The 12069-nt window shown below is 43.3% G+C and overlaps 1 protein-coding gene across 1 annotated transcript in view; it reads right to left on the bottom strand.

The window, feature by feature from the left end:
- LOC126163155 (hepatocyte growth factor-regulated tyrosine kinase substrate) overlaps window positions 1-12069 on the bottom strand; it is a 108471-nt gene that overhangs the window by 27255 nt on the left and 69147 nt on the right. The window contains exons 10-11 of the mRNA XM_049920089.1: window positions 3192-3365; window positions 1184-1400 (exon numbers count right to left, since the gene is read on the bottom strand). Of these exons, the coding sequence (XP_049776046.1) occupies window positions 1184-1400; window positions 3192-3365 (391 nt within the window). The remainder of the gene's footprint in view (window positions 1-1183; window positions 1401-3191; window positions 3366-12069) is intronic.

Raw genomic sequence — 12069 nt, 5'->3', positions numbered from 1 at the left:
TGTTTGACGTAGACTGCTAAAGAAGGGAAATTATTTATAAAAGCAAAGTGCATCCTTCCAAGATACTACACCAAGGTTTTATTCCATATGAATACTCACATTTATGAGGACACCATGGCACACAATAACAATGTAACAACAGCCAGTGATGTGCCTGATTCATGGTGCGCTGTAGTGGGTAAATTTCTATACAGTGACTACACGATGGACTAGCAGCTCTGGAATATACTGTGGTAGCAGAATTTGTGTCGCTACACTTCAAGATTTAGTTTCTTGAGCATTGTTACTAAGATTTAATTTTCTCAACTAATAGAATTATGAAAAAAGAGATTCAATGCCCAAGACTTCATAATCTGCCTCCAAAACATCCAAGTCACACGAAATGCTTTTTGAAAATATAAATAAATAGCTAGGTTGCTGGAATACAGTTTGATGCACTCGACACCGCCACATTAAATTTTGCTTATATCACTGATACAACATGATTACGTAGTCTTTTTTGTAGTTTATTATAAATAGAAAAACCTACTCTAAATTTTATGGGCAGTGTTTTTCATCCAACATGTGAGATATAACAAATGTAATGACCAGTAGGCCAATTTTTAATTGTAATTGCAAGCACAACATGGTACCCTTGCAAAATTACACTCAAAAGACTAAACAGTCATTGTGAACTATTAAGATATAGTAAATTTGAAAGCCAAATTGCTACTATATTTATAAGTGCAGATGGCTGAATACAATCACTATACATTACAAGTCCATGTCAAGGACTGTAGAAAAGCCACAAAGAGGGATCACAAGTATTTCAATCAAAAAACTTGTTAAATAGCTACAGAAAAATACACGTCTTGGTGCTCATCTAGCTTGTAAGGATTTGACTGGATGAACTGAGAGACTGTTGGCAGTGTCTGATGCCTAATAAATGTTATAATTTGTTACATTTATAATCCATTATCATTCTGGTCATACTGTATCATGAACAGAGATATTTGTTCTATGCTCTTTTCACACAAAACAGCTTTTACTTAAAAACAGAACATAATAATAATAATAATAAACCATTTAAGTCATATGTGAGGAAAGGGGGGGGGGGGGGAGGTGGAGATCTGCATCTTTAGCATGACTGATGGCACCTCAGTTCAGTGTGTAACAAAGATATTGTTGTACGTCAGTAACTTACCTCTGCTGTCATCTTGTTGTTGAATATATCGCAGAAGTTGAGAATGCATAGCTGTAATATTCATAAAAAGTGTTTGCACGGAGCTGTCATTAGCAATGCTACGCCCACGACTTGAGTTTGATTTCATACGGTTCACAAATATTTCCACTTGGCTTTTTAGAGCACCCACAAATTCCTCAATTTGAGAATCTGGTTCACCATTTTCCTGTTTCTGTTGCTGAAACATACAAAATGATGGCATAAAATTAAAGAAGAAACATAAATAGACAAAGCCGCCACACTCACCAAGTTAGATCTGGGAAATTAATTTTCAAGCTATCTGAACTACCCAGAAGCATGAATAACGATGATAAAGAATTAAAGAAAAATAGCAATCAATTAAAACTCAAGTTGATACAAAGGGTCAGAAAGAGGAAGGAACGAAGGAAGGAAGGAAGGAAGGAATAACGAAAGTGACAAGAGAGATTATGATGATAAGAAGAATTAGTGGAAAAGTTGAGTCAAATTCTGCAAAAAATTTTGAAGCACAGAACTGTTAGTGACAACCCACGTATAAGGTGGTTACAACAACTTTTGGGGGCCAATATAGACAGTGAACTAATTACTGCTGGTTACCCAATTTTATAGGAATGTGGTACAGACTATGCACTACAGGTTTCCACTGATAGTAGTGTTAGTGCCATGACTTGCCATTAGGTACGAGAACTGGTGACGTTAGGTTGAAATAAAGCATCAGTGTGCATTGTTGCAGCCTGTCAAGATGGGTCTGGACAAGGTGAGCAAGATTTTACTCGCAAAGCTGCTGAATTGAAACGACAGCAATAGTGCTGCTTCTTTTTGCGAGTATTGATGCACTGAAGGAATATAGAGAGGTTCTTTTTCCGCACTGTGGTTGAAAGACATGATTTGGAACTTGGAATTAACTAGTGATTTGGAAATTGCTCCTGGGCAAGGCGAATAGCCAATTATTCCACAAATTGTTCAAGAATTTACTGTTGCCATAGCTGAGAATGCTGGACGCAATGTGCATCTTTCAAGCAGTGCATGACCTGTGTCAGGACAACTGCCATGGTACACCGTTAAAAAAGTGCTGCCAACAATTGAATGTTACCTTCTCAGGCGAAAATCAAAATATTTTTCTTCCAATTGTTTATTCATTATTTATCTTCTGCATGTTCTCACAAATCTTTCCACAAAGATTCACTGTCCTAAGGTAACTTGTTTTTCTAAAGACCTCAAGTAACAAAGGTTTAATTATAACCACCCTGTTCAGGAATTACTTGCAGGCATGTAACACATGACACTGAAGATACAGCCATCATAATGCCATCTTAGAACATAGAACATTTAAACAAGAATGGATGAAAAATGTTTAATATATAAGAGGCATAGCTGGACGGGTGTGCACAGATATTCACACCAGCTGCACTAAACTAAAGCAACAGCAAGATACTCACTATCTGGACAAAAAACAGTTGTTGTCCACAAAATTTATTACATATCCCAATAAGCTGCTCTCTAGTAATAACTGAGATTACCTGTTTATTTATTAAAGATTCCACCACTTTCATTAACGATTCCACCACATCCCAAGAAATAAATTGTAAAGCTCAAAATACAACTATTCTAATAGTGATGAAAAGAATTGTTAGAACTGATAATTTCAAAAGATCAAATTTGTCACAAGCTGCTTATTGATATAACTTTTGGATTTTAAAGAAGTTATAAATCATACACATATAAAGCTGATGCTGGCAAACAATGGTGTTGTGATAGCAGCAACAAAATTGCGTAAAAAACTTAATTTACCTGGCTACAGCTGCTACATTGCATACAGCAAAGAATTTGTAACATAACTGCGACAGTAATTAAATATGGAGAATAATTTCTAGATGAAATTTATATTTCCATACAATAACTGAAGGAATATTTTCTATTCAGAAGGTTTAAAGTTTCCTATATCTGTCAGAGATGTACTCTTAGACAAACATTAAGTCTGATGACTTACTATCCTAGGACTTGGTGCAGAAGGCTGCTGTCCAGGGCGTGGACTGCTGCGTTCAGAGCTTGCACTGGTAGATGGACCAGATGAGTCTTCATTCTGTCGCTTTTCCCAATAAGCTCGGTTCAGGTAACGAGCAAGCTCTGGGTCCTCTTCTTCCCCTTGATTTGGGCTATTGTCCTAGAAATTGTTTCACGCAAGTAATAATTTCAGTGCTACATAATCTTATGAGATGAGTTACGCAATATACTTGGAAATTATTTGTTATTTTCCAAAAAATTTTTTAATGTGGGTCACATTTTACACCAACTCTATTGCAGTATAATTAAATGAAAGAACAATGAGCTGACAACCACAACCAAGTTAGTTCAGTTTTATTCAGTTAATGGTGTAAGATATAATGAAAAGATATATAGAATTACTTTTGATGATTCTGGTAATAATTATTATGAACAGTATATATAAGGCAATACAATCAACATAAATTAATCTCTTATGTACTTCATAATCATTATTTCTTACATAGAATACAGCCTTCATCTCACACTGCCAGCACGTTGACTTAACACATCCTTTCTACCGACAACTGATTATTGAAAAGCTGCAGCACACTGCAGTGAAAAGTCACAAGACTTCTTCGCGTGGGCAAAATTGTGCTATTCTCCCCATAGCCAAAATGGAGAAGCTCTTCTAATAATGATTCGTAACAACAGGTAATTTCCCCCTGTGCTAATAGGTGAAACTTGCCTTAATGGGTGCTATAATGCGTAAAACTATCTAGGGGCTAATGGCTCAATTTTATATTTAAAACTGGTGATTGATGGGAGTCCGTACAGGCAAAATGATGCTGGTCTGTGCTCACAATATCACACATTTAATCATCAGTGGTATGGAATATAGTGGTATGTGAGTGTATTGCACTATTTAAGTTACTAATGCATTTAGTATTACACTAAATTAAAATTAAGTTACATGTTAAATGTTATTTATACATTTGTCTATGGTCACTGTCACTTGCACATCACACTGTGACACTTAACTTCCTCGCCATCGGCACTACTCATGTTGCTTCATACTTCCCCATCATTCACATCTCACTATCTTCCCATCCCCTGTTAACATCTCTCAGTCCATGTTTTGGTCTCTATTGTTCATATTTGCCCTGAACTTGAGTAAATTCCTAAATATTTTGTTTGTTACAAGATTCAGAAACTTCCAATTTATCAGTAGTCCTAATTAACATCTGTGTTTCACACTGACGGGGGAAACAGAAAAATGCCCTAGCTTGTCACAAGCAAGTAACTCCCATGACTGGGCAGAGGACGCTGTTTTGATCAGAACTGACCCAGATCTCATTTTGGACAAGCCCTCCACCTCCCCAAACTTGTCCTCTAAATGCTCAACAAAAAACTGAGGCTTCATCGTCATGAAATATTCCCGATCAACTCTTGAACATACAATGTACTGGGGTGAATAAGATCCGCTGCCATCCTTAGCCTGAAGTTCCTCTAATGGTATGGCCAGAGAGGGAACGATTTGGGGTCATACTTCTGTGCGTTGAATTGAGCTCGTGATCGCTTAGGGACTGCTGGTGTTTCACCACCAGTAAGAGATGATGGACTACGCTTCATTGCGTGTCATCTGCCCTGATGCCACCCAATCCGACCAGTGGCCCTTCCCACAGGCGCCACCCAGCCGTAGCAAAGGCCACTGGCAGGATGGCCTTTCCGGGAGTCCCAATGCCCCAGGGCAACGGGCATCTACCCCTTGGCATACATGTAGAGTTAACGGTGCAGGCATCAGCAGAGCGATCCCTGTGTGGTCAGGGGGCTACAACCAACAGGGCACATGGCGGCCCCACCACAACGGACTGGCTACCATGCTGGGTATCAGGTGCAAAGAAGTCCAAGGTCATCGTCGATGCAGAAATCGACACTGCATAGTGCATGGTGGAAAACACACCCAGGAAGGTGTCCTCGCCCAAGAGATGGAGAATGAGCAGGACTGCAATGCGACGATGAGAAAGTGGGCTAAATATCTCAATGCACGATTGACACGATGCAGCTTGTAAGGCGCTCTTCCCCAATTGGCTTGCTCTTCGGGAAAATTTTGAAGAATGGAGGTCAAACCCTACAGGGGACCATCACATAAAGGCCAAAACGAGTGAAACTCCTTTTAGTCGCCTCGTACGACAGGCAGAAATTTCTTGGGCCTATTCTAACCCCCGGATCTGCAGGGGGGGACACTATACTTAGAACAAAGAGTCAAAAGAAGGGGACATGCCACCAATATGTGAGATATTGTCAGTCTGGCGCCACAACCACATTGTGGGAGTGGGTCGTTACATAGGAGGAAACAATGGGTGAGCTGGGATTGGCCAATGCGTAAACGGCATAACACTGTGGACTCCTTCCAAGAGGGGTGGAAAGAAATGCCCCAAACTGCAGTAGCCTCCTTGATTGCGTGGAGTTTATTACTATGAGCAGTACTCCTCCAGATGGCATTCCACTGTTGGGCAAAGAGAGATTTGATGTAGATCCGCATATCCGCAGCTGGAATCGTGAAAGGAAATGGGGGTAAGTATCTGCTGCTCTATCCAAATGGTCAAACAATCCATTCCCTGGGATTCCCACATGACTTGAAACCCAGAGAAAGATGACTGAACAGGCGGCACGCTCAAGGGCAGTGACAAGGTCATGGATGGCAGAGACCAAGGGGTGACATGAGTAGCATCGATCGATAGCCTGCAGGCTGCTCATGGAGTCAGAACAAAAACACTACGGAGGGAGGCCTGAGAAACATAAAGAAGGGCCCTGTGAGTGGTTAGAAGCTCTGCTGTAAATACACTATGTGATCCTGGCAACAAATGGTGCTCGAAGCCGGTAGGAAATGTGAAAGCATATTCTACCTTATCAGTAGTCTTAGAACCATCAGAGTAAAAGATGGTGGCACCTTGGAACTCTGCAAGGATGGCACATACAAGACACCTGTAAACGATAGGAGCAACAGAGACCTTAGGACCCTGGAAGCGATCGGTCCTAATCCGAGGTCTAGGCATTGCCCAGGGAAGGGGGGGGGGGGGGGAGGCATGGGGGGGCATGGGAGGAAAGACATAGGGTGCAGTCCAGTGAGTGCAGATGGAGATCCTGGCATAGGGTAGTGAGACACTTGCCAATCGGCAATCCCACCTGTGGGCGGGTGTTACGAGGAAGACATCCCTCATTGTTGAAGAGCATAGCGTACATAGGATGGTTAGGGAATTGGTGAATGGTGACTGCATAAGGAACAAGGAGTTGGCTCCATCAGACATGTAGAGGGGGAATCCCTGCTTCTGTAAGGAGACTATTAACAGGACTAGTGCGAAAGGCACCAATAGCCAGACACACCCCACAATGATGGACAGGGTCAAGGAATTTCAAAGTGGAAGGAGCTGCTGAACCATAAACCTGACTACAATAATCGAGTCTGGACAAGACCAGAGCATGGTAAAGATGGAGAACAGTGGAACGGTCTGCACCCCAAGATGTGTAGGCCAGGAGGCGGAGAGCATTAAGCTTTCGCATGCATGTAGTCTAGGTGGCGAATGTGGGGCAGCCATGTCAGCTTCTTATCAAAAACAAGGCCCAAGAAACGGGACTGTGCTACAACATCGAAAAGCTGGTGGCCTAAATAAAGTTCTGGATCAGGGTGTACTGTGGGTCGACGACAAAAATGCATAACCCACATTTTGGAGGGTGAAAACTGGGAGCTGCACCAGATGCAGTAGTCATCAACGTACAACACCGGGATAACCAGAGGCCCAACAGAGGTCACAAGCCCATTTATGGCAATGAGGGAGAGTGTGACACTTAGCACAGAACCCTGTGGGATATCATTCTCCTAAATCTGAGGGGTGCTGACTGAAGTGCCAACTCGAACCCGGAAGAGCTGGTAAGATAAAAACTCGTGGATAAGAATTGGAAGGGGACCATGGGAGCCCCAGTCATGGAGGGTAACTAAAATAAATGGTCAGTTGGAGATCGCCCTGCCCAGAAGCCACAATGATAAAGTGACAAAAGGCACCGAGATTCGAGTACCCAATATAATATGGAGTTGACCATCCTTCCAAGCAGTTTACAAAGCACATTCGTAAGGCTAATGGGGCGGTAACTGTCTAGAGACATTGGGTTTTTCCCAGGCTTAATGACAGGCAATACTATACTGTCCCACCACTGTGACAGAAAAGCATCCGTGAGCCAGATGTGATTGAAGATCCTAAGGAGCTGTTGCCTCTGGGGAAAGTCCAAGTGTTGAATCACCTGATTGTGAATGAAATTTGGCCCTGTGGCTGTGTCTCGTGAAGAGCTAAGAGCCTGCACCAATTCCCATTCAGCTGAAGGTGCATTTAGGGCTGTTCAACTCTGTGTTTCTGCTGGAGAAAGGTAGGAAGGTAGGAAGCGGACGAATATCCCATCACAAAGTGTGTCACAAGGTGTCCCGCAAGGAGCAATGGATCAGTGCACAGAGCTCCTTGGAGCTTCAGACCCTGGACAGTAGACTGTTGCTGGTGGCCCAGAATGCTACAGAGCATTCACCAAACCTGTGATAAATAGGCATACGTCCCCAGGGAAGAAACATCGTGCTCCCAGCATTCCTTTTTACTCTGCTCCATAAGGTAACAGGCCTTAGCTCAGAGGCGCTTAAGAGTGAGGAGGTTGGTCTGGGAGGGGTGTTGCTTAAATTGCTGCAGCACCTGTCGGCGGTCCTGGACAGCGACTGCTATGTCCTCGGTCCACCACGGTACTGGCCGATGACAAGGGGGCTCCGTGGCTAAAGGGACAGCAGTGCCAGCAGTATGAAGAAGAGCGGCAGAGATGTCTTGAATGACTACATCAATGGAATACAAGAGGGAGGTGTCAAAGTGGACAGCAGACATGTATAAAGGCCAATTGGCTCAGCGGAATGTCCAACGTAGGGGCCTGTCTGCCTGGCGGCAGCAGGGGAATGAGAGTGTCACTGGAAAGTGGTCACTGCCACAAATGCAATCATGGGATGACCAATGTAGGGAAGCCACGTGGGCAGGGGAGCAGATCTTGAGATCGGTAGCAGAGAAGGTGCCATGAGCGGCACTGAAGTGGGTAGGGGAACCATCGTTGAGGATACGCAAATCGAAGTCCATGTAAGTTGGTTAATTAGGATACCCCGACCCATTGAAGTGACACTTCCCCACAGTGGATGGTGGGCACTGAAATCCCCAAGGAGGAGAAACGAGGGCGGGAGTTGCCAGATTAAGGTAGATAGTGCAACTTAGGCAAGTGGCCTACCTGGAGGGAGGTGGACATTGCAAAGGGTGATTGCCGGAGTCGTTTGCACTCTAACTGCTATCACTTCCAAGGTGTACATAGGGGGTTCCAGTCACTAATGGCATGGGAGCGAACCAAAGTGCAGACCCCACCAGATGCTATCCCAAGGCTCCGACAGAAGACACGATAACCACAGAAAGTTGGAGAGTGGTCATCACAGAGATGCGTTTCTTTGAGAAGAAGACAGAACACAAAGTAAGAGGAGACCAGACATTGAATTTGCCGGTATGTGACGATAGTATCCATTGCAGTTCCACTGGATGATCGTGTGGCGTAAGTCCAAGGTAGGCATGAAGGAGCCGAGGAGGTAGTCAGGCCACTTTGTCAGTATTTGTCACTGACAAGGATGGGTTGACATCCATAAATAAGATGTCGACTCAGGTTGTAAGAGGGGAGTTGACACTTCCAGGGACACTAGGGGCACCTTATCGTGGGATTTATGTTTCTTCTTCTTCTCTTTCTGAGGTGGAGGAGAGCAGGACATGGGGAGGACAGGCATCCGCAAGATCGGCGACTGAAAGAGAGCAAGCGACCTTGGGGCGCACTGATGGTGCAACTCGTGGCCGAGTGGTGGTGTGAATCTTCTGGTCTGTGAGATGCCGGAAAGAGCGTTCCTGGGAGGTAGCCCGATCACCAACAGATGCCGAAGAAGGGAGGCAGTTCTTTGGTCGGGGAGGGGGGATCAACTCCCTGACGGGAGGTAATGGGAACTGCAGGGGGGGGGGTGGAGGGGAGAGTGGGGGGGGCTGGGGTAAAGACAAAGGGGGGGGGGGTAGGAGGAGGAGGAGGAGGAGGAGGAGGAGGAGGAAAGCAAGTAACAGAGGCAAAAGTTGAAGATAGTGACACCAGATGGAGTTTCTCATACTTTTTGCGAGCCTCAGTGTAAGACAGGCGATCCAGGGACTTTTATTCTTGTATCTTCTTGTCTCTCTTCTAACCAGGCAATCCGGCGAGCGAGGGGAGTGACGGTCAGCACGCGCACACACACACACACACACACACACACACACAGGCGGCAGAACACAAGGGCTTCCCTCACAGACTGGGTGGCTACAGTCACCACACAAAAGGTTCACCGTACAGCGAGAAGACATACGCCCAAAACGCAAGCACTGAAAGCACCGCACAGGTGGAGGGATGTACGGCTTCATGTCACATCTGTAGCACATAACCTTGACCTTCTCTGGGAGGGTATCCCCTTCGAAAGCTAGAATGAAGGTGCCAGTATTGGTGTGGTTGTCTTTGCGACCCTTCTGCACAGACACAAGCAGACATTTGTAAAAGCAAAGAGTTTGGGCAGAGATGTCAGTCGAGGCGACATCTCTGCCCAAACTCTTTGCTTTTACAAATGTCTGCTTGTGTCTGTGTATATGCGGATGGATATGTGTGTGTGCGCGAGTGTATACCTGTCCTTTTTTCCCCCTAAGGTAAGTCTTTCCGCTCCCGGGATTGGAATGACTCCTTACCCTCTCCCTTAAAACCCACATCCTTTCGTCTTTCCCTCTCCTTCCCTCTTTCCTGACGAAGCAACCGTTTGTTGCGAAAGCTTGAATTTTGTGTGTATGTTTGTGTGTCTATCGACCTGCCAGCGCTTTTGTTTGGTAAGTCTCATCATCTTTCTTTTTAGATATATTTTTTCCACGTGGAATGTTTCTCTCTATTATATTCATAGAAGTAAATAATAATTTATTTGGTAGAGTGTATATGAAGTTATGTTTTGTAGGGCCATTTCATTTACATCTACATCCATACTCCGCAAGCCACCTGACAGTGTGTGGCGGAGGGTACCTTGAGTACCTCTATCGGTTCTCCCTTCTATTCCAGTCTCGTATTGTTCGTGGAAAGAAGGATTGCCGGTATGCTTCTGTGTGGGCTCTACTCTCTCTGATTTTATCCTCATGGTCTCTTCGCGAGATATACATAGGAGGGAGCAATGTACTGCTATACTCTTCGGTGAAGGTATGTTCTCGAAACTTCAACAAAAGCTCGTACCGAGCTACTGAGCATCTCTCCTGCAGAGTCTTCCACTGGAGTTTATCATCTCCGTAACGCTTTCGCGATTACTAAATGATCCTGTAACGAAGCATGCCGCTCTCCGTTGGATCTTCTCTATCTCTTCTATCAACCCTATCTGGTACGGATCCCATACTGCTGAGCAGTATTCAAGCAGTGGGCGAACAAGTGTACTGTAACCTACTTCCTTTGTTTTCGGATTGCATTTCCTTAGGATTCTTCCAATGAATCTCAGTCTGGCATCTGCTTTACCAACGATCAACTTTATATGATCATTCCATTTTAAATCACTCTTAATGCATACTCCCAGATAATTTATGGAATTAACTGCTTCCAGTTGCTGACCTGCTATATTGTAGCTAAATGATAAAGGATCTATCTTCCTATGTATTCGCAGCACATTACACTTGTCTACATTGAGATTCAATTGCCATTCCCTGCACCATGTGTCAATTCGCTGCAGATCCTCCTGCATTTCAGTACAATTTTCCATTGTTACAACCTCTCAATATACTACAGCATCATCTGCAAAAAGCCTCAGTGAACTTCCGATGTCATCCATAAGGTCATTTATGTACATTGTGAATAGCAACGGTCCTACAACACTCCCCTGTGACACACCTGAAATAACTCTTACTTCGGAAGACTTCTCTCCATTGAGAATGACATGTTGCATTCTGTTATCTAGGAACTCTTCAATCCAATCACACAATTGGTCTGATGGTCCATATGCTCTTACTTTGTTCATTAAACGACTGTGAGGAACTGTATCGAACACCTTCATCTAGGGTGTCTCTATGTTAAACTGAAATAAAATGTGATACCATTCTTTGAAATGGTGTCATAATTATACATCTTTAAACTCATAAGTTATAGAAGTAAGGAGCGAGAGATGAAACAAAATTCCAAAATCTCCACCTTCTTCAAACAGCCTACACGTTCAGCAACAACAAACAGTGAGAAATCTTTGACTGCAAATGGAGCTATAATATTCCTTATAGTGAAGCACAATTTAAGTTATAGTAGTAAAGATCGTGGCAATAAACTGTTAAGAGAATTATTCAGTGACTATGCTGTTGATGAAAAAAAGGCAGAAACAATACTGAAAAACGTTTTAGCTCCAATAAGTGTTGACGATTGTGTAAACATTCTTAAAGACCCCAGTAAAATACAAATATTTTCAGTTGCCAACTATGCTTCGACTTTCAAAACTTGAAAGTTGTTCCCCATAATGGTTAGGTACTTTGACTCCCTTGAATGTATTAAAAATAATCTGTTAGACTTTATTGAAGAACCAGATGAAAGTCCATGTGGGATTTATAGTCTGCTTAAGGGCACAATTAAGAAACAAAGTTTAAAAATGTGTCATCATTTTGCACAAAAAATGCCAACGTAAATTTTGGAAAACATCAAACTGTAACAAAGTTCTTAAATGATGAAAATCATACCATAATTGCTTTAATCACATTTTAAACAATGCTTGTAAGCACGTTTGCAATTCACTACATTTAGGTGTCGAAGAAATTGTC

This window comes from Schistocerca cancellata, chromosome 2, assembly GCF_023864275.1.
Source record: "Schistocerca cancellata isolate TAMUIC-IGC-003103 chromosome 2, iqSchCanc2.1, whole genome shotgun sequence".
Classification (NCBI taxonomy): domain Eukaryota; kingdom Metazoa; phylum Arthropoda; class Insecta; order Orthoptera; family Acrididae; genus Schistocerca; species Schistocerca cancellata.
Note: the sequence above shows the minus strand (reverse complement) of the source record. Positions and strands in the feature narration are given on the sequence as shown.